At 47.2% G+C, this 26,519-nt stretch overlaps 1 protein-coding gene across 2 annotated transcripts in view; it reads left to right on the top strand.

The window, feature by feature from the left end:
* The window catches only part of KDM4B (lysine demethylase 4B), a 350,269-nt gene that overhangs the window by 115,694 nt on the left and 208,056 nt on the right, over positions 1-26,519 (top strand). For both annotated transcript variants that reach the window (XM_085637671.1, XM_085637670.1), the window contains exon 8: positions 3,149-3,286. In XM_085637671.1, the coding sequence (XP_085493797.1) occupies positions 3,149-3,286 (138 nt within the window). The remainder of the gene's footprint in view (positions 1-3,148; positions 3,287-26,519) is intronic.

Raw genomic sequence — 26,519 nt, 5'->3', positions numbered from 1 at the left:
CGAGGATTAACGATCCTCTGCTGATGAATTTCACGGACTCTGAGGTGGGCTTCCTGTCGGATGCTTCTGCATAAGCAGAGAATGCGTTGTTTTTCCTGTATGGTCCAGATACCTTTTCTCCATCGATTTTAATCTCGGCAGGGCCCACACTTGGCGAGTCTGTTCAGCTTTACTCTAATTCTTAAATGGCCGTGTTAGGAGTTCAGAAATGTAGTTTAGCTGCCCCTTAGGTCTGAGGTGTTTTTTTAATTGTACCTCCAGTATCCCGGTTATTAGGAGCGTTGAAGCAGCTGCTCCTCTGACAGCAGATGGCAATGCGCCTTCGGTATGCGGCAGCGTATTAAGATCTCACTTTGGCTGTGTACTCCTGAAGCGCCAGAGGAGCGCTCGGATCAGTGGCAGGGACTTTTCATAATTAAAATGGCTGCTTCTGGAGCCTACAGTTGATCTGGGCCTGGAGCAGGTGTGCCTGCTTGCGACGAGGGGGGTAGTCATGGGAGGGATCAGCGGCCTAGGGGAGCCGAGTGGCAGCTCCTGCAGTTTCTCCTTTGGTAGTTATTACTTCCCTACATGGCCCATCCATCATCCCAGGCGCCTTCCCATCTCCTGCAGACGATAATGTTGACAAGTGTTGTCAACGGGGGACGCGGATACCTAGCGCGAAATGAAAACATCAGCATGTCTCATTTCTTGCATGAGAATTCTTTTATCTTGAGCTGCCAACTTGCAGTGCCTCTTGGTTACTGGGAGAGTATCATGTTTGGGAGGTGAGGTGTTGAAGCTGAGGAAAGGGGGAGGTGTGCATAAAAACGGATTGGATCAGCACTTTGTTCTGATGCTCGATCTCAAAGCACCTCACTTAGTTTTCCATCTTGTGCCAAAGTGAAGTCTTGCTGGCATAGCCTTAACTGCTCCCAGTGTCCTTTTCCTGCCAATGTGCTGTTGGCTAGTGTGATATCAAGTACTTCTGGTGACATGTATTACTTTGAGCCAGCTTGGCCCTGCTAGTGCACCTTAGTTCTCTCGTTTTGCACTTTATCCTAGGCCAGTGATGCGACCAACCCAGAACGACAGAAAGAAAGGTAGAGAATGGAGAAAAAAAATACAGGAAACAGTGACAGGAGAAAGAGAAGAAATACAAAGCTGCAAAAATAGTCTAGCAGCTTAGAGAGGGGTCGAATAAAGAGGCATGAGGTGGACAAGAATAGTCGGTCTTGGAGCGTCCCAGCCCAGAAAACCGTCAGCCCTTGCACTTTTTTAAAACCTGTTTGGCACCGACCCGAACCCACTCCCGACAGTGGGTCTCGGTCCCACTCTGCAGCAGCTGTTTCTCGTGTTATTCAGTCTCACGCTCCACACATTGTACATCTACTTGTGCTTGGAGAGTATCATCACAAGGACCGAATGTAGCTCCTCTGGTGCGCTTCAGCCAGATACACAAAATATTGAGCTTTTTCATCATTCAACCCATTCCTCTGGCAGAGAAGCCATTCATCAAGGGCAGCCTCCCCTAGGTTCCAAGCAGTGGGGATGGTTTCAAGACTCCTCCAGCCCTGCACACACGAATGTACATCAGTTGCTACTTTGAAAAATGACTTCATATTCTGGTTGGTATTGTTCCAAACTCTTCATTAAACACCAAACCAAAATTCAGAGTTTGAGAGCTTTCAAAACCACTATACCCACAAAGTGCTACTGAACCTTATTCTGATCGGACTAATGACCCTGAATCGACCCGGAAAAATGTAAATGTACTATTTTATCTTTCTCCGACTGAAATGCAACTCCTAAGAAACCACTGACGCCCTTCGGGTGGATCAAGAACCAAAATAGAGTAGTCCTTGAGAGTCCAAGGATTAAGTGAATGACGCACTTTTACTAGGACATCAGACTGACTCTTTGTCGACCAACCTCTCTATAATGGATTTTCAGCTAATACAGCCCACTGGAAGGATAAATGTAGCCCTTGTCCTAAAACGTCTGAAGCTCTAATGTCTAGAACAGTGTTTCTTAAACTGTGGTCCAGGGACCCTGGGGGTCTGTGACACCTACTCGGGGGCGGGGGGTCCATGACTGCTTAGAAAGTTAAATAATAGATTAATACAGGGTATATAAATAAATAAACAAGACATACAATTAACCCCTTCCATGCTGCGCAAATTCCGCCGCTGTGCTGACGGAATCTTGCGCGGGCGTGGTCATGACGGAACGGTTCCGTCATGAGCACAGCTCAACCGTGGCTCATGACGGAACCGTTCCGTCATGAGCACCGAAGGGGTTAAGTTACTTTTGATTGCTGTGCAGTACATTTCTTGGCTGCAGCTATGCCCACCTATTTCAATAGTTCCCATCTTGAGAAGCTTGTAGAGTATAATGTTTGGAGTCTGTTCACTGTAGGCTTGGGGTGGAGTTTCATGTCTGTGAAGCCTCAACAGTGCTGTGAACATTCCTTAGCTAGTGTCCAACTGTACCAGGGTTCATGAAATTCGGCAGTGCCCCATTATTGGTTACAAATTAGCCCTGTGCCCCAAGCCATACTTTGCATCATGAAAGGACAAGCTGGTAGGCCCACTATGCAGCCATCACCCTGCAGGTTGCTTTCGCACTAGTACTCCAGCAGTGATCCGGCAGCAGTTCGTGTTTGCCTAGGGCTGCTTTGGCCGAGGTCTGACTGGTCCACAGGTGAAGATACGGTTCGTCTGTTTGTTGAAGTTCTGCTTAAAAATTCAGTTGTTACGGTCTGTCTCATCAGCCCGTTATTTTACGCACTGGTGGTAGCTTGCTGGCCTTCCCTAGCCCCCGCGTATAGGCCTGGTGATTGGCACGCTCCTATTGTGTCTGATGCAGTACTGGAGAGACATCAGATCTGAACTTCGTAGCTGCAGAAGGGTATCCTGGACAGTCTTGCAGCTCTTATTGGTTGCCCCTCCTCATACACGATAGGTCTTACCTCTGCTGCTTCATTGAAAACCGGTCCTGCAGAATTGGGTGCACAGACAGCACAACCATAATGGGCCCTGGCTAGATATGCGTCACTGGTGGTTTTTCACTATTAAAAGCTTTTGACCATACGCTGCTGATGTCCGAGGTTGACCCTGGATAGCAGTGGTTTCTAAGTTGGTTAACCAGTCTGTTTTTGTTCCATCAGGTTACTCAGGAAGCGGGTGAGTTTATGATCACCTTTCCTTATGGCTATCATGCAGGATTTAACCATGGCTTCAACTGCGCAGAATCTACAAACTTTGCAACGCTGCGATGGATTGATTATGGCAAAATGGCCACCCAGGTGAGTGGTTTTACTGGAAGTAGAAATGCAAAATTTGCTTAGAGATGTGCATTTTAGGCACAGCCATTCTAACTTGTTGAGGGGTGCAGCTTACAAGATTTGTTCAGGGTGTCATGGTCGGTTAGGTAATGTGTTGATGGGTCACAGGCTCTGCATTTTAGAAGTCTCCTAGACTATACGCAGGAACAATGTTGTGGGCTCTGTGAACTGGGATTTGTACTGTTCTGGTAATGTCAAAAGTTGAACTTTGAGTAAATGAGATACCTTGCATGCTGCTGCGTGGTCCTTGTTATAGTATGCCTTAGCGTTGAAGTAGGATGCAAGCAGTGGGTGGGGATCTCAAAATGGAGTCTGTGTGGGATCTCTGCTTCGGGCTGCTACCAAGTGTGTACTGCTGGAAGGGTCATCTCTGCTGTCATTGTAAAGAGGAAATTCTTGGCTCTGCAGTGCTGGAGGGACAGCATGGACTGCGAATTGTAGTGCTGATCAAGGTTAGGTGCACAAGTTCTCCACAGTTGTGAAGGGGCAGCACGCACTCTGATGTTTGGTGGAAGATGGTCAGTGCACCATAGAGGTGAAAGCATGGTGATGACTGTGGTGTACTTGTGGCTTGTTATTGGGGGTGGTGAATGAGTAGGGGTTATTGGTGGCACAGGGGTGTTCCGTGGTGCGCCCTGGCTAGAGCAGTGATGTTGCTTGCAGAAGTGCCCTCTTTTCTCATACTGTAGCTTTGGAGAGAGCAGTAGGGCCATTTCATGTGATGGGTGTTAATCTTCCAGCTGAAGTGGCTTTAGCCTTTGCTTTATTTTTAACAATTTTCTCGCAATTAAACACAAGCCGAGGTTGAATATTAAATGCAATTTGGTATTCATTCATGTGTTCACAAGCAAGTGACATTTAGGAAGTGCAGTTAGAGATTGAGCCACCATGCTCGCGCTCTGGGGCATTCTAGCGTGAAATTACTGAACAAGCAGGCGGAGGAGTACTCTGCAAACACAAGAGGTGAGGATGTATTGTGGGAGCGTCGAAGAGACATGAAGAGGTTGCTAAGAGTGAGCATAAATGCTTTTACTTAAAGGAGTCTTTTGTGCCTCAACGTTCATCAGGACTAGTTTGTGTTTACTTGTAAGCCTGATGTTGGCTAGCAGGTATGCAAAATTCTAATGCTTGCTTTGGCAAAGTTATGAGATCTGCCAGCTGAACCACCACACAGCTTATCGAAAAAATAGCACGCCTGAAGCTGTAGCCGTAGACTCTAAAAGAAAGATTGTTCAATCTGTCTGTACTAGATGAACGTAAAAACTGGGTTATTGAAGAACTTGTTTTTCCTTGACCGGATCTTCATTGATACTGGAGTACTGAATATATATCCGCTTGTACGTGTGATCAGGCAAAACCTTTTCAGTACTGAAAATGTATGTTCGAGGCATATGAGCTGCAGATTGTACACTTAGCATAGGTCGCCATCTGGTGTTGGGCCCGGATGTTTGCAGTTTGTTTTTCTTCTTGGACAGTGTTTGGAAGTCACGAGTTTGGTGACTCCTCCTTCGGTCCGTACTGCGCATGGGCTTCGGCTCCATCCTCAGATTGTTTTTTTCCGCCATCAGGCTCGGATGTGATACTTCGTGCTCCGGCTTCGAACTTCTACGGTTCCAGCCTCGACGGAAAATCCTCGATTCTTCGAGTTCCTTAATCATCTTCATCTCTCGAAGCGGCACTGTTCTCCATCCCGTACATCGACACCGGCCTTCGGGCCCTCCGCGACTCCGGTCCCGGCCGATGGAAAGGACTCCGTTCAAAAAGTGCCCAAAATGTGGGTCTAAATTTCCCCACACCGACCTCCATCAGATGTGTAACCTTTGCCTCTCCCCGGAACACGAGGCTAGAGACTGCCCCGCCTGCAAGTCTTTTCGATCGAAGAAGACCATCCGAGATCGAAGAGCTCGACGCACCATGGCGCACTCATCCTCAGCAGCTCCACCGGACATCTTCGGAGACGACGCCGAAGCTTCGGGGCAAACACACACCGAGCAGGAGGAAGACGTCGTCAGCGCTTCCGAGGCCGACGACTCCGACGTGGAGGACGTTACACCAGCGCAGCGGGCCGTGAGTACTATGCCCCCTCCCATCCCCGCGCCGAAAACCAAAGAGACTCAGGTTACTCCCTCGCCTGCCGGCCTGGGCAAAACCAAAACCAAAACTTCGATCACCCCACCTTCGGGCCCGGTGTCGAAGCACCCAAAGTCTCATGGCAGCTCGGGATCGAGCTAGCCGACACCCGGTACCGAAAAAGAGCATCCGGCACCGAAGACTGCAAAATCCAGCTCGACTCCGAAACCACCGGTGCCGAAGCCTGGACACTCGGTGCCGACCAAACACAAACACAAATCTGTCGGCACCGACACTCCGGCGCCGAAACATCATTCGACGCCGAAACACCCGGAGACCTCAAAAAAGCATGGCGCACACAGACCATCGAAACCCCCGGTTCCGAAATCACCGGTGCCGACAGACGACTCGACACCGTTGGCTCTGTTTACACCAGACCCTTTACAAAAGACTTTGTCCAAAGATCCAAAGACTGGGCTTTTGACTTTAACTACCAAGAAAAGACGCCTTGATGCTCCGGCTCCTCCTCCTCCACCCAAAAGGAAGGACTCTGCTACTTCTCCCCTCAGAGTGCCCTCCCCACCACCGCCTCCCCTACCCACACCTCCTCCACCGCCTCCACCTCACAGGTCTCCGCCACCTTTACCTCACTACGATCCGGCCCCATCCCCAGATCCAGATGATGGGGATCCGGACAATTACCCGGCGGACCCCCCAATGGATCCCACTCCACCAGGGACCCCAGATCCATGGGAGGATTACAATAACCCTGATATACCCAATGTACCTCAGGACGACCTATACCCATCAAGGCCGTCTCCTCCAGAGGACTCCTTAGGGTTTCATCATTTAGTGCAGAGAGCAGCACACTACCATGGGGTGGACATGCACAGTGAACCAGTAGAAGAAGACTTCCTACTGGATACATTTGATATACAGGACAAATCTACTTCCATTTTACCCATGCTTAAGGGTGTCACCAAGCACGCTACAGAGGTGTTCAAAGACCCTGTCAGAGCCAGAGTACTAAACCCTAGAATAGAGAAGAAGTACAAGGCGGCACCCACAGACCCTGCTTACATCAAGGGCCCTGCTCCCCTAGATTCCCTAGTTGTCTCCACAGCTAGAAAGCGGGCTAACTCCCAATCCTCAGGAGATGCCCCACCGCCAAACAAAGAATCTAAACTTCTGGACGCGTCTGGTAAACGCACCGCCTCCCAAGCTGCAAACATGTGGCGCATTGCAAACACACAAGCACTGCTTGCGCGATATGATAGAGCACACTATGACGAACTAGAGGCTCTTATGCAGCACCTTCCAGAAAAATACAAGCACAAGGCTCATGACCTTATACAGGAGGGTAAACTAATCACAAACACCTCCATTAAGTGTGCCCTCGATGCAGCCGACACTGCTTCTAGGGCCATAAATACCAGTGTCCTGCTTCGCCGCCACGCCTGGCTCAGGATCTCAGGGTTCAAACCAGAAGTCCAGGCATCCATACTCAATCACCCCTTTGACCAGGAAACACTCTTTGGGCCAAAGGTAGACGAAGCGCTCGAAAAGATGAAGAAAGACACAGACACAGCAAAGTCTATGGGGGCACTCCAAACACAAGCCTCCAAACGTTCCTTTCGACGCTCGTCCTTTCGTGGCACAGGTAGAGGCTCCTCCACCGATAACGCCTCTTCCTCCTACAAGTCCCCTCCTCAAAATACCTTTTCAAAGGGCAATCAGAGAGGTGGTTACAGGGGTAACAACAATAAGGGCAGGGGCAAAACCAACAACACCCGTTCTGCCACCCCCCCCGCACAATGACTCCCCTCCGCTCCCCCCAGACCATTCCACTCCGGTCGGGGGCAGACTACAAAACTTTATCCACGTATGGGAGTCCATAACATCGGACAAATGGGTGACCCAAATTATTCGGTCAGGGTACTGTCTAGAGCTAACATCTACCCCACCCAATATCCCACCAAGGCACCGTCCAATGTCTCAAGAACATTCCACACTGCTCAAACAAGAGGTACTTTCACTCCTGCAAAAACATGCTATAGAGCAGGTCCCCGTCAACCAACGAAATCTAGGGGTCTACTCTCTATATTTCTTAATACCAAAGAGAGACGAGACCCTCAGACCCATTCTGGACCTCCGGCCTCTAAATGCCTACATACACTCAGACCATTTTCACATGGTCACTCTACAACAAGTCCTCCCACTCCTCTGCCAGGGAGACTTTCTCACAACCTTGGATCTGAAAGACGCATACTTTCACATTCCAATACACCCCTCTCACAGGAAATACCTCAGGTTCGTGGTGGACGGGCAACATTACCAATTCACGGTTCTCCCCTTCGGGGTCACCACCGCACCACGGGTGTTTACCAAATGCCTAGCAGTAGTAGCAGCACACCTCAGACGTCAACATATTCACGTCTTCCCTTACCTAGACGACTGGCTGATAAAAGCCGCGTCCTACCACCAATGTGTGCAGCATACAAACAGCACCATCCAACTGCTCCACCAGCTAGGCTTCACGGTGAACTACCAAAAGTCCCACCTCATACCATCTCACACAAAGCAATACCTCGGGGCCACTATAGACACCTCCAAGGGTATTGCCTATCCAAACTCAGCCAGAATCACAAGCATTCAAGCCTTACGCAAAACATTCCTTCCTCAGCACTCTCTTCCAGCAAGAGTGTTTATGAAGCTCATAGGAATGATGGCGTCTTGCATTTTCATAGTGCCCCATGCAAGACTCCACATGCGTCCACTTCAAGAGTGCCTAGCACAACAGTGGAACCAGGCCCAGGGTCAGCTGACGGATCTGGTGTTGGTGGACGGCCGCACACATCACTCTCTGCAGTGGTGGAACACCACAAACCTTTCCAAAGGGCGGCCGTTCCTGGACCCGGTTCCTCAAGTGACTCTAACAGCGGACACATCGCTCTCCGGCTGGGGAGCGCACCTTCTACACCTCACCATGCAAGGTCTATGGACGCCACAGCAAAAATCGCTCCACATCAACCATCTGGAGCTCTTGGCGATCTTTCTAGCCCTAAAATCTTTCCAAAAACAGATTTCGGGCAAAGCAGTCCTCATTCGCACAGACAATATGACTGCAATGTATTATATCCAAAAACAGGGGGACACACACTCTCCCCAGCTCTCCCACTTAGCCCAGAGCATATGGAGATGGGCAATTCCTCAAAACATCTTTCTCCTGGCACAGCACGTTCCAGGCGTACAAAACACCATGGCAGATCTGCTCAGCAGACAAACGCAACAAATACACGAATGGGAACTGCATCCACAAGTTCTTCACCCATTCTTCCAACAGTGGGGGCATCCTCAGATAGACCTCTTCGCCACCCACGAAAACAAAAAATGCCCAAGCTTCGCCGCCAGATACCCACACCCATTGTCCAAGGGCAATGCGATATGGATGAACTGGTCAAGCAGATTTGCATACGCCTTTCCACCTCTCCCACTAATTCCATTAGTGGTCAGGAAGCTACAACAGCACTCCCTCACACTCATTCTGGTAGCTCCGACGTGGGCCAGGCAGCCGTGGTACACCACGCTACTACAACTGTCAGTGGTACCACATCAAAAACTGCATCTATCCCCATGCCTCCTAACCCAGAACCATGGAGAAATCAGGCACCCGGACCCAGCTCAGCTCAACCTGGCGATCTGGTTCCTGAAATCCTAGAATTCGGATACCTTAACCTTCCCCCTGATTGTATGAACATCATCATGGAAGCCAGACGTCCTACCACTAGAGCATGCTATGCCGCAAAGTGGAAAAGATTTGTAATTTACTGCCGTAACAATACAATCAACCCTCTAGATGCATCCATACAACACATCATATGCTATCTACTCCATCTTCACAGGTGTAACCTGGCATATTCATCCATACGCCTACACCTAGCAGCGATCGCTGCTTATCTACAAAACAGGCAGCATTTATCACTCTTCAGAGTGCCCGCTATTAAAGCCTTCATGGAAGGCCTTAAACGAGTAATTCCTCCCAGGGCACCACCTTCCCCTGTATGGAATCTAAATTTAGTTCTTACACGACTAATGGGTCCGCCCTTCGAACCAATGCACAAATGTGAGCTACAGTTTCTCACCTGGAAAACAGCTTTCCTTGTAGCTATCACTTCCCTTAGAAGGGTTGGTGAAATACAAGCGTTCACCATACAGGAACCCTACATACAAATGCATCACAGCAAGGTCATACTTCGCACAAATCCGAAGTTTCTGCCCAAAGTCATTTCCCCCTTCCACCTCAATCAATCAGTGGAATTACCTGTCTTCTTCTCGCAACCCCAATCTGTTGCAGAAAGGGCCTTACACACACTTGATGTAAAAAGGGCGTTACTATACTACATACAAAGAACGCAACCCTTCAGGAAGACTAAACAATTGTTCGTTTCCTTCTCTCCACCACATAAAGGCAACCCCATTTCAAAATCAGGGATAGCTAGGTGGATTGTAAAATGCATACAAATTTGCTATCAAAAGGCAAAGAGAACATTATCTGTTCCCCCTAAAGCCCACTCTACAAGAAAGTTAGGGGCTTCTATGGCTTTTCTAGGGAATATACCCTTAGATGACATCTGCAAGGCAGCCACATGGTCTACACCGCACACCTTCACAAAACACTACTGTGTAGATGTGCATTCCAAGCAGCAAGCTAGGGTGGGCCAGGCTGTACTAAAGACACTTTTTCAAACAGCTGCAACGGATACCGGTGGTCGCCGCTAAGGTTGGGTACTGCTATATAATCTATGCTAAGTGTACAATCTGCAGCTCATATGCCTCGAACGGAATATGCTACTTACCAGTATGCATCTGTTCTTGGCATGTAGAGCTGCAGAGTTGTACACGCCCACCCGCCTCCCCGGCTACCTGTATCCGTTCCAGTACATCTTATTTAGATACAACACATGGGTTTCTCACTGTTATTACTACGCTCCATCATTTCCCTGTTGGCGAAAAACAATCTGAGGATGGAGCCGAAGCCCATGCGCAGTACGGACCGAAGGAGGAGTCACCAAACTCGTGACTTCCAAACACTGTCCAAGAAGAAAAACAAACTGCAAACATCCGGGCCCAACACCAGATGGCGACCTATGCTAAGTGTACAACTCTGCAGCTCTACATGCCAAGAACAGATGCATACTGGTAAGTAGCATATTCCTTAAATGAGATACCAAACATCCCATCTGGCTTTAAGCCTTTTGTATTTTTCTTAAATCACCAATTGTAAAAAACAAATGTTAGTTTTGTATTACATTTTTTAAGCTAGCCTTTAAACGAAAAAAAGCATACTTCTACTTTAGGGCAGCGTGGATCTTGTAGCGACTGCACTTGCAGTCAACAACTCAGCTCATTTTTCCTTGAGCAAAAGGGCTGTTGGTATATCCAAGATAAATTCAGTCAGTCTGCTTTCTAAAGCGCATCTAATCACCCACAAGGGTATCAGACATTGAATGTACGGGACATGTTCTCTGTAATGGGTTTTTGTATGTTGACCCACCTAGTTGAATTCTGCTATCAAGGTGGGCAGGACACGCGTGTCTCCATAACGTAATGGGATAATGTGAACTGAATGCAGATACCTATTGTTTAGTGCGTTACATTGTAATGCGTTTTATTTGTTGCCGAACATGACAAATATGTTGCATTGTGCTACTGTGTGGTAATATAAGAAAGCTGTAGTTGGTTTGTAATAAACCCCTTGTTCTTCCAAAATGCTGGTGGGATGGATACTAGTTGTGAAACAGGCAAGAGTCATTTGTAAGAGATTTAACCTTTTGTTACTCAGAGGATTTTGACTGCATAGCTGGGTCCTTCAGGAGGGGATGAGAGGGTGGGCATGACAATGCTGGAGATTTGCCATTTCTGGTGCGTAGGGCTTATAGCTTCTTAGACTATATTTACAGTTATATGTGTTATAGTTACTCCAGTATTGGAACTTTCATTGATTCCCATGGCTTGTATCATTCCCCGTCGTCTGAATGGGAGTCACTGGTAAATAAAAAATACCATAGCAGTAGGTACAAAAAAGAAAAAAGGCCTAGGCCTCATCTCATTTTGTAGCATAGCCACCTCTTTTTGTAAAAGAGACCACAAACACTGAACAACCAATCAGAACAGCCTCACCCCATAGAACCCTCCTGAGAGCCTCAGAGCCTCAGATTTTCTACCGCACGTTGTGCAAGGGAGTCTCCACTGAGCTCGTCTCAGTTTTTCTTAATTTCTTCAACTTCAAAATCCTTCATTATGTCTGATAAGGAAAAGAAGGCTTTATTCAATGCTTGTGCCACCTGCTCTAAAAAGAGGCTTTATGTGGAGGACAAACATAAAGACTGTATTTATTGTTTGTACCCGGACCACAAGGCTACTGACTGCAAGATTTGTAGAACCTTCTCTACAAAAACCTTGAGGGACTTCTGCTCACCTGGCTGCAAAAATTGAAGTCACGGAAAGACCCTGTTTCAAGTAACTGTGATGATGCCTCCTCTGCGACATCTTCGAGGAGATCACAGAAAAGGGGTAGGTCTTCACCTTCAACTTCTTCAGACCCCCCTGCCAAAGCCTTTCAAAAGACCTCTGATTGGTCTGACAGGCGTAGTCTCATCAAATCTCACTGAGGTGTAAAGGAGAGGGAAGGACTGGTTTCTGAGGGGTCATCTGGTAAGAAGACGAGCCATGGGTCTTCAGTTTCACCTCCGCCTTCTGAGAAACAAAAAACACATTTTTTCAAAAAACCAGCTTCTGTCTCACCTGAGGGAAAAGCTGACAGGAAAATTTGTTCGACATCAGTTCCGTCGATGACGGCTGTGAAAATACAATGGGCTCGTCGACGAGAGCTTTATCGTCTCCATTGACTTAGTCGACGACGACGCCACAAACTGAGATACCTTTTTAATACGTAGCCGACGCCTACGATGACCACTTCCACATCAACGAGGATGACTATGATGGTGTCGACGTCGACCACGTCACCGACGACGTCGGCTTCCAGTCTCATAGTGACGACGGTCTTGACGACGGTTCCGTGACGGTGGCTTTTTCGTCGTTGACAGTCCAAACTTTGTGGCCGGTGACTCCGTTGACTACCTCGTTGACGATACAAAAAGTGGCAATCTCGATAAGAAGACGTCACATTACCCCGGAAATGACTTCCCCAAGGAAAATAACACCACTGCCTCCTGCACTCCTTTTGGAAGAGGAGTTTTCAGAGGATGTCGACGGGCCTTACGGGGATGCAAATAGCCCATCCCAATTGCATGTAAAATATCAGGACTCGGACTCTGAGGGCTATTATATGGAACAGCAATATCTGCCGCAATCTAGGTCCCAAGATCAGTATCAACAGGAAATGGTCTGCATGCTGTCCTCACTCATTACCGACCTCCAATTCATGCTGTCGGACTACAGAAAGATTTCCGACTCAGTCTTCCGGCCAAGAGACAGGACAAGTGCCTCCACCTCTACCTCCGACTCAATCTCTTTGTCCGGTTGCACTTGCGCATCCTCAAACTCCGGTACCGGCGCTAACTGAACCGCAACAGAATGTGGTCACTGTTCAGGATGACTCATCGGACGATTACCAGCGCACTGTATCAGTCCCAGACCCGGATAGGGAATGGGATGATTACATTATTCCGGATCCCGCCTCTCCAGCTCCTGATCAGGCAGATTCTCCTCCAGTGGATAACGGAGGATTTCACAATTTAATGGAAATAGCTTCAAAACTTTTCGATCTGCCCATTCCATCTGTACAATCGGAATGTTTCTTATGACTTCAAAGAACCTTACAGGAAGTCTGTTCGATCTCTCCCAATAGTAGGCCATGTGTGGGATGAGGGGATAAAGGTCATCCAGTCGCCAGCAACTGTCATGCCTGTTCTTCCTCGACTGGAGAAGAAATACAAAGCTCCAGAGGATAGCCCCGCTTGTCTGGTCAGCCAGCCGAAACCGGACTCTGTTATTTCACAAGCGGCCCAAAGAAACAAAAAGAATACGGAGGCACCTCTTACCACACATCCGGATAAAGAGGGAAGACGACTAGATAATGTTGGGAAGAGGTTTTCTTCTATCTCCAGCCTCCTGGTCAGAGCGGCCAATGCCTTGGCTGTTCTTGGACGATATGATCGCCAGATGTGGTGTGATCTATCCCCGTATTTAGACCAGCTACCCGAGGAATCGAAGGCTGAAGCCAAGAAAATCTTGCAAGAGGGAGAACGTTCATCCTCTGAAATAATGATTGTGCAAGGGAAACTGCTACTACAGCTTTCCGCTCTCTCGCAGGAGCAGCAGTCCTTCGGCGGCAAGGCTGGCTTCGGGCCACCTGGTTTCGTCCGGAAGTCCAAAACAAGATCCTGGATCTACCGTTTGATGGGGAGGTGCTATTTGGAAAGCACATTGACGATGCGCTGCAGCATATAAAGGACGACACAGACTGCGAAGTCCCTTGGGACTCTGCAATACCGCAAGGTTCCTTTCCGTGGAACGAGAGGACGAGGTATTTCTTCATACAGGAGTGGATACCAACAACAGTGTTATTCCTCCTATTCGCAGCCCTCTCAGTCTTACAGGCCTCAATATTCACAGCGTCAAGGCCAATCGTCTTTCTCTCGACCATCCTCTAGAGGACGACATGGGCGCCAGGGGAGGGATTCCTCTAAGCGCCAGTAGCAGCTTTCCGGCTCTTCCTGTTGTTCCTTCGTCCCCTGTTACACCAGTGGGGGGCAGGGTATCACAATACTTCCACAACTGGCAACTTATAACATCGGACCGGTGGGTCCTCAATATCGTCTTTTCAGGCCATGCACTGGAGTTTCAACACCACCCATAATCCAGAGCCCCTCGCGCCACCAAATCCAAACATCTACACCTTCTACGTCTAGAAGCCCACCAACTACTGCTCAAAGGAGCGCTAGAGCCGGTGCGTCTATCTCAGCGAGGCTAGGGATTCTATTCCCGGTTCTTTCTAGTTACCAAAACCGTAGAAAAATGGTGCCCGATTTTAGACCTTAGGGAGCTAAACACCTATCTCATAAAGCTCTCTTTTCGGGTGGTATCCCTACAGGACATTTTGCGGCTCCTCAATCCAGGGGGTTACATGGCCACCATGGATCTCGAGGACGCATACTTCCATGTTCCCATCCACCAGGCCCACAGGAAGTTTTTACGCTTTAAAGTAGCCACTTCCAATTCAAGGTCCTGCCTTTCGTATTCCGATCCGCACCGTGGATATTCACGAAGGTCTTGGCTCCAGTCACAGCGTTTCTCAGAAAAGACTTTACAGGTTTTTCCTTACCTGGACGACTGGTTGGTGAAAGCACCGTCTTCTCAAGCAGCATCAGAAGCAGTCGAAAGATGCACTCAACTCTTCGGTCACCTGGGACTTCAGCTCAACAAGGAAAAGTCAGTCCTCTGCCCGTCCAGGTCAACCAAGTTTCTAGGTGCTCTTCTGGACACAACTTGTTGCAAAGCGTTTCTAGCACAAGAAAGGCAGAAAAAGCTGATGACCTCCGCCCGTCGGTTACAAACAAAACTGTCTGTGTCTGTTCGCCTTTACAGGTCTTTTCTAGGATCGATCTCATCCTGCATTCCCTTAATTCTGCATTGCAGGCTACGAATGCGCCCACTCCAAGAGCAATTGGATTTGCAATGGTGCCAAGCAGAAGGCTCTTTTGACGACAAAATAGTGATAAATCAGCTTATGAAAGAGGCGGCCAGCTGGTGGACGATCAGAAACAATATCTCTCAGGGTCTTGCTTTCAGTCACTCCAGCTCCTCTAATACTTACAACAGACGTCTCTAGAAGGCTGGGGAGCGGTCTTACAAGACCTTCAGGCGAGCGGCAGCTGGCAGCCTGAGCAACGCCTTCTCCACATCAACCTGTTGGAGCTGAAAGTGATTAGTCTGGTTTTACAGGCTTTCCTTCCGAGAATCCAAAGATCCACCGTCCTGACCGTACAGACAACACGACGGCCATGCATTATGTGAACAAGCAGGGTGGTACAAGGTCTCGTCTGCTATCCAAGGAAGCTCAGGAGCTCTGGGAGTGGATTATCCAACATCGGATCTCTTTCGGCGGTGCATCTTCTGGATGCCTTCAACAAGACGGCGGATACGCTAAGTCGTCTCATCTGTGAGCCACGAGTGGGAATTAGACCAGCGCACTCTGGAAAGAATTTTCAATCTCTGGGGCACTCCGTCCATAGACCTGTTTGCCACTCAAGAGAACAAGAAATGCTGACTCTACGCAAGCAGGGAATACCATCAGGGATCATTGGGGAATGCGCTTTCGATGGCCTGGTCAGGCGCCTTCGTTTACGCTTTTCCTCCGATTCCACTAATTCCAAGACTACTCAAGAAGCTCAAAGCGGAACCCTGCCGGATAATTCTGGTGGCCCCGGCATGGCCCTGCCAGTTTTGGTTTACAGAGCTTCTCCTGCTCTCCCTGGATCATCCAATTTATCTGCATCCAATTCCCTCTCTGTTGACTATGTCCCAGGGCCAAGTGGTATAACAGCGTGGCTCCTGAGCACAGAGAATTTCAAAACCTAAATATCCCACAAGGATGTAGAGGTGCTAGCTCAGGCCGGCGCACCAAGTACGAATAAGACCTATCGCTTGAAATGGAAGCGTTTCTGCCTGTGGTGCCGCCAAGAGAACATTCATCCTTACTCTTCTGCTCCTCATCAAATCTTGCCATACATTTTGACTTTGGCTAAAACAGGGTTTGCTCATTTCTCTATCAAAGTGCACCTGGCAGCTATCTCTATATTGAGACGGATATCTTCTGGCTCTTCTCTCTGGTCGGCAAGAATCGTGAAACAATTTTTAAAAGGACTTTTTAGAGTTTTCCCACAAGTTAGCCCTCCACCACCTATGTGGCAGCTCAACTTAGTTCTTACCCAACTCATGAGGCCGCCTTTTGAGCCAATTCATAGGGTGGACCTTAAATTCCTCTCATGGAAAGTGGACCTCCTTTTCGCTTTAACATCGGCCAGGAGGGTAGGTGAACTACACGCTCTCACTATCAAGGATCCGTTCTTACATTTTAAAAAGGACACTGATTCGGAGGACAAATCCCAAATTTATCCCGAGAAGTCCCTTCGAACTTTCATTTGAATGAACCAGTCATTCTCAAATCCTTTTTTCCTCGACCTACAACTCCAGCGGAAAGGTCTCTTCATTCTTTGGATGTTCAAATGTGTTTAAAATTCTATCTCCAACGCACCAAGGAATTCAGAAGATCTACACAGCTCTTTGTCGCTTTCAGTGCCCCTCGCAAGGGTTACCCTCTTTCGAAGCAAGGGGTTGCAAGATGGATTGCTAGCGTGATCCACTACTGTCACCAAGCGCCCGGACCCACCCCTAGAAGGGCAGTCCAGGTGCACTCTACGAGATCCGTTTCTTCTTCTGCGGCTCTTCGCTGGAGTGCCGATCAAGGACATTTGCAGGGCAGCTACATGGAGCAGTGCCCATACTTTCACGAGGCATTACTGCTTGGACTCTTCAACGCGTAGTGATGCTGCAGTGGGACAGGCAGTCCTGAGGAATCTCTTCCAGTAAGCGGTGAGCTTTCCCTTCTAATCTTCCTTCCTGTTATTGGTTTTGCAGATTTTGTATCTAATAATGTTTAATGACCGGTGTTTTTGGTAACTTGTATTTCTTGGATGATATAGACACGGCAAAGTTATGCAATGTATTACACAAAATGTTTTGGCTCCAGTCACAGCGTTTCTCAGAAAACAGACTTTACAGGTTTTTCCTTACCTGGACGACTGGTTGGTGAAAGCACCGTCTTCTCAAGCAGCATCAGAAGCAGTCGAAAGATGCACTCAACTCTTCGGTCACCTGGGACTTCAGCTCAATAAGGAAAAGTCAGTCCTCTTCCCGTCCAGGTCGACCAAGTTTCTAGGTGCTCTTCTGGACACAACTTGTTGCAAAGCGTTTCTAGCAGAAGAAAGGCAGAAAAAGCTGATAACCTCCGTCCGTCGGTTACAAACAAGACTGTGTCTGTTCGCCTTTACAGGTCTTTTCTAGGATCGATCTCATCCTGCATTCCCTTAATTCTGCATTGCAGGCTACGAATGCGCCCACTCCAAGAGCAATTGGATTTGCAATGGTGCCAAGCAGAAGGCTCTTTTGACGACAAAATAGTGATAAATCGGCTTATGAAAGAGGCGGCCAGCTGGTGGACGATCAGAAACAATATCTCTCAGGGTCTTGCTTTCAGTCACTCCAGCTCCTCTAATACTTACAACAGACGTCTCTCTAGAAGGCTGGGGAGCGGTCTTACAAGACCTTCAGGCGAGCGGCAGCTGGCAGCCTGAGCAACGCCTTCTCCACATCAACCTGTTGGAGCTGAAAGTGATTCGTCTGGTTTTACAGACTTTCCTTCCGAGAATCCAAAGATCCACCGTCCTGACCGTACAAACAACACGACGGCCATGCATTATGTGAACAAGCAGGGTGGTACAAGGTCTCGTCTGCTATCCAAGGAAGCTCAGGAGCTCTGGGAGTGGATTATCCAACATCAGATCTCTTTCGGCGGTGCATCTTCTGGATGCCTTCAACAAGACGGCGGATACGCTAAGTCGTCTCATCTGTGAGCCACGAGTGGGAATTAGACCAGCGCACTCTGGAAAGAATTTTCAATCCCTGGGGCACTCCGTCCATAGACCTGTTTGCCACTCAAGAGAATAAGAAATGCTGACTCTACGCAAGCAGGGAATACCATCAGGGATCATTGGGGAATGCGCTTTCGATGGCCTGGTCAGGCGCCTTCGTTTACGCTTTTCTTCCGATTACACTAATTCCAAGACTACTCAAGAAGCTCAAAGCGGAACCCTGCCGGATAATTCTGGTGGCCCCGGCATGGCCCTGCCAGTTTTGGTTTACAGAGCTTCTCCTGCTCTCCCTGGATCATCCAATTTATCTGCATCCAATTCCCTCTCTGTTGACTATGTCCCAGGGCCAAGTGGTATAACAGCGTGGCTCCTGAGCACAGAGAATTTCAAAACCTAAATATCCCACAAGGATGTAGAGGTGCTAGCTCAGGCCGGCGCACCAAGTACGAATAAGACCTATCGCTTGAAATGGAAGCGTTTCTGCCTGTGGTGCCGCCAAGAGAACATTCATCCTTACTCTTCTGCTCCTCATCAAATCTTGCCATACATTTTGACTTTGGCTAAAACAGGGTTTGCTCACTTCTCTATCAAAGTGCACCTGGCAGCTATCTCTATATTCAGACGGATATCTTCTGGCTCTTCTCTCTGGTCGGCAAGAATCGTGAAACAATTTTTAAAAGGACTTTTTAGAGTTTTCCCACAAGTTAGACCTCCACCACCTATGTGGCAGCTCAACTTAGTTCTTACCCAACTCATGAGGCCGCCTTTTGAGCCAATTCATAGGGTGGACCTTAAATTCCTCTCATGGAAAGTGGACCTCCTTTTCGCTTTAACATCGGCCAGGAGGGTAGGTGAACTACACGCTCTCACTATCAAGGATCCGTTCTTACATTTTAAAAAGGACACTGATTCAAAGGACAAATCCCAAATTTATCCCGAAGTCCCTTCGGACTTTCATTTGAATGAACCAGTCATTCTCAAATCCTTTTTTCCTCGACCTACAACTCCAGCGGAAAGGTCTCTTCATTCTTTGGATGTTCAAATGTGTTTAAAATTCTATCACCAACGCACCAAGGAATTCAGAAGATCTACACAGCTCTTTGTCGCTTTCAGTGCCCCTTGCAAGGGTTACCCTCTTTCGAAGCAAGGGGTTGCAAGATGGATTGCTAGCGTGATCCACTACTGTCACCAAGCGCCCGGACCCACCCCTAGAAGGGCAGTCCAGGTGCACTCTACGAGATCCGTTTCTTCTTCTGCGGCTCTTCGCTGGAGTGCCGATCAAGGACATTTGCAGGGCAGCTACATGGAGCAGTGCCCATACTTTCACGAGGCATTACTGCTTGGACTCTTCAACGCGTAGTGATGCTGCAGTGGGACAGGCAGTCCTGAGGAATCTCTTCCAGTAAGCGGTGAGCTTTCCCTTCTAATCTTCCTTCCTGTCATTGGTTTTGCAGATTTTGTATCTAATAATGTTTAATGACCGGTGTTTTTGGTAACTTGTATTTATTATGATGATATAGACACGGCAAAGTTATGCAATGTATTACACAAAATGTTTTTTTTTTTCTAACTGCTGGCTATTTTGATGCAAGCTATGGGAATCTATGAAAGTTCCAATACTGGAGTAAGAAAACCAGTTACCTGTAACTTTGGTTCTCCAGTATTGGTACCTTTCATAGATTCCCATCTGCCCACCCTTCTCCCCTGGAAAAGCTCAGCCTCTAGCATCTTCTGTTATACTGTTACACAACGGCTACGAAAATCTGAGGCTCTGAGGCTCTCTCAGGAGGGTTCAATGGGGTGAGGCTGTTCGGATTGGTTGTTCAGTGTTTTTGGTCTCCTTTACAAAAAGAGGTGGATATGCTACAAAATGAGATGAGGCCTAGGCCTTTTTTCTTTTTTGTACCTACAGCTATAGTATTTTTTATTTACCGGGGACTCCCATTCCAACGACGGGGAATGATACAAGCCATGAGAATCTATGAAAGTTACCAATACTGGAGAACCAAAGTTACAGGTAAGTAACTTGTTTTCTTATGTGAACTTACCTATGGAGTACACTAAGCATACTTGTTCCAATCCCACGTTAGATCTAGAATTGTTAGCAAAATGTGGGCTAGTACAGGGTCCATTTCTGTGACTTAATCTACAGTATTGTAGTTGGATGGTTTGTAAGTTCAAGGCAAGTGAGGTACATGAGCATCTTGGAATGTGGGCCTGATCCCTGGCAAACAGTTCTTCTATTTCTGACCAGTGAACTCTGTACAGTCAGAGATGCAGCACAGTGAATGAATTTGGTGCCAGAACCGACTTGGAGGGATGGGTAGAGGGGCAAGTTATTCAAGTTCCAGCTGCTGTGTTACCTTACTTCTACAAACGCCCCATGAGAAGACGTGTGGGGTTCATCCCTGATGTGTTTTTTTTTTTTCTTTGTCGGACTCTTTTATTAATACAGTGGAGATATAAAACAAGGATTCAAATGCTGATATAATACAACAGTGAACTGCTAAATACAACAGTGAACTGCTAACAGTGATATTGACTGGTTCATGGCAATGGAAGCACATTGGAAAGCGTGGGGGAAGGTTTGGGCGTGGGGTTGTGGCTGGGGTGCAGGGTTGTGGCTGGGGTGCAAGGGAATTGGTGCGGGTCCATGATGATGATCTGTTACACGATTCCAGTTGCTCAGCAATTCTTCTTTTTGCAGTATGCCGCGGCTCAGCTGCTAGGCGCAGTGTGGTGGGGCTTGATGCTCGTCCAATTTAGTCGGCATTAGGGCTCTGTTCGAAATGGTTTCAGTGGTTAGTGGCGGGCGGGGGAGGGGGGGCGCGAAGGGGAAGTCACCGGTTGTCTTGCTAGGTGGGGTTGGCCGTATGTATCTGGCTATGGGGGGATGTGGATGTGGTTTACACAGAACTTAAATTTCCTTATGGCTGTTAACTGAACTATGGAACTACATGATGTTTTTAAGAATGTGCTGAGTTACTTAGGCTGTAGGTTTGTGATTGCAACATTACGAAGGGGAGAGTACCTTTGTCATTGAAGATGTTATTGATGTGGCTGCACAGATACCCAGTATAGGAGCATTCTGAACGATTTTGTAAGGAGAACGTATAACATCTGGTTAAAGGAATAAATGTTGCACAAGAGTTAAAGGAATAGGTGCACAGTTGGCTCTGGAATAGAAATAAGAAGTTGCAAAAAGTATTTATTCTACTGCATTCTAGTTACTGCTTTGCTTGAATGAATAGCATTAGGATGCCTGCTACCAGTGTTAATTTAGCCAATGAGTTGAGATGGGAAGTTAGAAGCACAGGTTTGGTTGTAACATCAAAATGAAAGCAGGCTATAATGTTATGCAACACAGGCTATACCTGTTGGATCAGATCCCAGAATCTGCGTTATCGGCCAGAGCCGCAGGCAATTCTCGCATTCCATGTAACAGTTCAAAGTGGCAAAATGTATGCTGAGACATGGATACCTTGCTTGCTGTGCCACAGAATCCAAGCTATACCACACTGACTAAGCCTAACCAGGCTGAATCTGGTCTGCGGTGGTTTGTGGTCACTTCTGGATTGGCCTCACATGGCAGTTCATGGTAGACTGTTCACATGAGGAGTAGGGTCAATACTGATGAGCTTAAGGCGGGCCTCTGCTGAATGTGGCACAGAGTGTGAAAAATGATGGATGAGAATGCTACCCAGAGGGATTCCCAGTGGTTTAGGGTATTTGCAAGGATTCTTCCCATCGTCTTATGTGTGATTGATAAACCAGTCTTACTTAGATGCACACGTGATGGTAGTGTTTGTTTCTGGCAAATGTGTATGTGTGTGCGCAAGCTAGGTTTTTGCAACCACACTCTGGTATGCTAGAAACATCCTGTCCTGCTGAACTAGTAGATCAGGACATTGGGAAGCTGCATTGGCCATGGTGGCACTATGATGGTCAACTCCAAATATGTGAAAGCTTTCATTTTTTGGAGAGTCTTCTTAATCATGAGAATTAGTAGAAAGGAAGATGGAAAACTGGACTGCGGAATCAAGGAAAGTGCATCCTTGGAGAATATTCTCCTCCTGCTACACAAAATGCAGTGGCAGGCCAATTATTTTCCTGTTACAAATCACTTTGATATAACTCCTGCTAGAGAACCAACAGATTCATTTGTGAAAAGCAGCATGAATCAGTCTGCTGAGGGTGCTGCCTGTTTCCAGATAAAAGCTCAATAAAGACGTGGTTCTGAATAATTCGGTCCCATAGCCAGCTGACTGACTTTGTTCCGGTGTGTTTGCTCAACTAGAGCAAGGCTTGTATGTTGTCTCAAAGAACTCCAGAAAATATTGCCTGTTAAAAAAAAAAAAAAAAAAAAAAAAAAGCAAGTTATTTGGATCCCAGGAATTTAGTTTTTAGCCCAAGGTGATTTAAATGAAGATTCGCTTCCCAAGCCAACTACAACCATAGTGTTCAAGTCATGGTAGTGCGGTACTGCCATACTGATTTGTCTTGCTGTTTGCGGAAAGATTTGCCTTTGAGAAAGTAAACTGAGGCTATCACCGACTTAGCTTGAAGTTTGAATTTTTCTGGTCTGTGACTCGTAATGGGTCTAATTGAAGGGTCATATGAACCTACACGGCTCCTTTTTCAGACCAGCAAGAGGACCCATATAGATGCAGGCGGCCAAGGAGGATCTTAAAACATGTCGGAGAGCAATTATCTTTTTCTGTGTTTGAACCGTCTGGCAGATACTCACACGTCCAAAGCAGGATCAATAAATGCCTTCATTAACTGTAGACTTGGGCAAGAGAGTAGCAAAGATGTCTTGAGTTTACTGAAAATCAATGTGTACGTGGGTCTTGCGCATAAATTGTAGGTTCTACGCACCAATCATTGCAGAAAGGTATAGGAGCCCTTTTTGAAAGGCGTAGCAAGAAAGCCACTGTACACAGCACCTTTGGGAACACCCATGTAAAGACTAAAGAATACTTGGCAACACTCTGCACTCCCCGAATGCGAAACTTGTAGAATGGTGAGCTTGAATACGAATTTGAGATGGGGGCGTGATGAGGAACAAATCTCCATTCCGCCAGTGTGCCAACTTTTGGCTCTTGAATAGAAGCGAAGCAAGAGCAGCCGTCTGTTTTGTTATGATACATGGGTGTCTGGATCACCAAGAAGCTGACGGTGGGAAAGATCAGCTTGTCAGTAAACTCAGTTGATGTAATGATTTCATGTACGAGCGGAAGACAGAAGAAAAAGCCCCGCATATAATTTGGAAGACATTTGGTGGCGCACAGATGGTGGCTGTGCCGCTTGCTTCAAGCAAGACTAAGATTTCCCAAAACACCCACATCACTGGGGGCTAAAAGGATTTATACTGAGCAGCTTCTCGATTAATTTTCCTAAAGTAATCTGCGCACCTGAGCAGCAGCAGCAAAGCTGAGCAAATCATATTCACGAGTGGACAGTGATCACAGCGTTGGCTCACATGGGACAGGAAAAGCGCACCATGAGCCCAAGGGTGCTTCTTGGACAACCTAGAGAAACAAAGGCAGGCTTGTGAAAGTTACCCAGGGAGAGAGCATGGACAGTGCGTCTACAGATGCTTTCCGGGAAGAGCGCACTGCCACGGAGTAGGCACCGTAGGCTGTAAGTGGAGACTGGGCAGTGTATGCTTTTGACTCTCATGAGACGGGGGTGCGCGCACGCGCAGTGGTTAGTGCGCATAGGGCGATTCCTCAGTGACTTCTCCAAATCCAGTGGAATGAGTACAAGGCATCCCTTTGGGTAGCCCTCAGGAACAAGGACGCCAACTGCTTCTCTAGTGGAAGGACAGAGCTCATCTCAAAAGGCGGCCATGAGATTATTGAAGCATAGCTCATATAGCACATTCTAAGAATCACATTAAGCACAGCATATCTGACGTGCTTGTGAAAGCTCCTTAGATTAAGGTCAGAGTAAAGTGTGTGCTTGTGAGCACTACTGAAAAATGAGAGTGCAGAGCAGTGATCCAGGAGACAGTTTGTGCTGCTATGTGCTCCTCAATATAAAAATACCGCATTTTGTGTCCTCCAAAACCACTCCTATGAGCAGCAGATCAGAGTGTGCACCATCAAACAGTCCCTTGGGTAGTCTTAACGTACCATGTCCATTAGAAAGACCTTGAGGAGAAAACAAACTCTTCACACTGAAGTCTCCCACGGATAGGGATTATGGTTTGTCACTAAATCGTTCCCAGAACTATGGCTCCCCAGAAAGGTGTAGTGTACACTAGACTCCAAGCCTTTCCAAAGAGACTAGGTATTGTTTACAAATGTCAGGCATGTGGCATGGAGGTGCTGAAAGAGATCTGATCCCAGACACATGAAGAGAACGCTCGAGATGCCTTGGCCTCAAGTCTTTAATCTGCTGTGATACCGTAGCAGATGTGCCACATGTTGGCACAAAGTTCCTAGTGCTACAGAAATGGAAAAGCACTTTGCGATTACCAACAGCCTGTGATAATCGCATTTTGGTGCGGTCTGCTACAGCTGCGCAAGAAGAAATGAGACAAACCATCATATATAGAAAGGACACAAAAATACAAACCATAAAGTTAAAACTGAGTCAAAAATAGAAAAGTACCACAGAAGGGTCTCCTGGCATCCCAGACCTGTGCTGTCGTGCTTGCTGATTATAGCTAGTAGGCCGAAATGTTCAGAGAGAAAACCCCCTGTTTCTTTTGCAATTACCAACAGGTCATGCATTCTTAAAAACAAACCAGCTCATTAGGAAATCCACTGGAAACAGCAGCATTTCATCAACAAAGTCATTAGGAAGCCATTTCATGGGACAACCGAGCTCCAACACAGTCCCCAGCATTCTCTCTGGTCAATGGGGATACTGGCGGACTTATTTCCAGAGGGAGCATGCTACAGACAACGTGCCTTTCAAAGAAATGCTAATCTGAGCCATCCTTCTTCATAGTCGGGAGAATGCGGGAGAAAAAATAGATGCACTGGAGAAAAGAACAAACTCTAAGCCTAGTTCAATTGGAACAAAAGCAAAAACTATTGGTAAATATCATTCGGCGTACAGAAAGGGAATAGTGGCAGGGGCTGTTAAGGACAGTATAGCTTGTCATGGCTGAAGATGACTGTTCTGCTGTAATTTGATATATCAACAGAGCATGTTGATTTTCCATTAATGAAAATCAACATGAAAGCAGTAGATTACATGCATGTCCGTTTGGATTACATGGAGGCTTCTAAACTCTGATTTCTCACCTTATGAATTTTTCCAGACGCAGACTACATTTAGATTTTTTTTTTATAGCAGTTTCTTTGCGCGTTAATAGGTGGTGTTGTGTGGCTCCACATTGTAATCGTCCTGCCCCAGATATAATATCTGGGTTACTATATATGTGCAGAATCCGCACATTTTCTGTTACTTTCTTCCTGTGCAAACCAAAGCGGATCCAGAGCTCCAATAAATCCTGTCAGGCTGCCATTTTTCTGTTTCCACCCTCAATTTTTCCAGTCGGCAAGGGACATGTCCCCTCCAAAAATGATTGCAAGGACTGCAACTCTCAAAGGCCAGTGACCGACTCTCACGATGCCAATCACTGGTGCAGCAGCGTTGGACATGATTTGGTGTTGTCCAAATGAACAAAGATGTACAGAAAGGCTAGTTGCGACTGCAAAACCAAACTTGCCATCTCAGAACTTTGGAGGAATTTGAAGAAGGTCCTGTTTGAGGTCAAAGGTATGGTTTTAGACCCAATGTCAGTACTGAGATGGATCTGATGGAAGTCGCGAAGCTCATCAAAGGCACCTTTAATAATGGGGGGGGGGGGGGGGGGCGTCCTTTTTGTTAAATCGATCGGCGGTTTGTTAAATCGATGATATTCCCCCACTCAAGGTTGCTAGCCAGACTCCAATTAATTGGGGTTGGTGGAACAGCCTTAAAGTAGCTTTCCACAGTTTTTGGAAGAGAGAAGTCAGGAAGTCTGGATACCCCCAGTGTCTTCAAAAGTACACAAGGTGTCCATCTGTGTGCCTCAAGGTTTGGCCCTTAGCCCCATCTTATTTAATACTTAGCTCGTGCCCTTAGCATAGTTAGCTGTGGGCTTAGAGGCTAAAGTAATCTCATATGCCGACGACTCCCGGCTATTTACCTGTGGAAAGGGAAAAAAGATTGCTGGTGAGGCTGATTTAAAAAAATAATAATAATGATGTTTTAAGAAAAGTCTTTGATCCGTGTCTCATTAGATGACTGCAAATCATTTGAAATGTAATACCGAAAAGGCAAATATTATTTTTCGTCTCCATCTCGCCAGACTTGTGGCAGACCCTTTGGATAAAACGCCCCACTCACTGGCCAACAAAAAGATACCGTTAAGAACTGGGCATCAATTTGATATGACCCACTCTTTTCAACTGCAAATTCAATTGGTGGTGGGCTCTTGTTTTGGGATG

The sequence above is a fragment of the Triturus cristatus genome, chromosome 12 (genome assembly GCF_964204655.1).
Source record: "Triturus cristatus chromosome 12, aTriCri1.1, whole genome shotgun sequence".
Lineage (NCBI taxonomy): Eukaryota > Metazoa > Chordata > Amphibia > Caudata > Salamandridae > Triturus > Triturus cristatus.
This window is presented reverse-complemented; position numbering and strand designations above follow the sequence as displayed.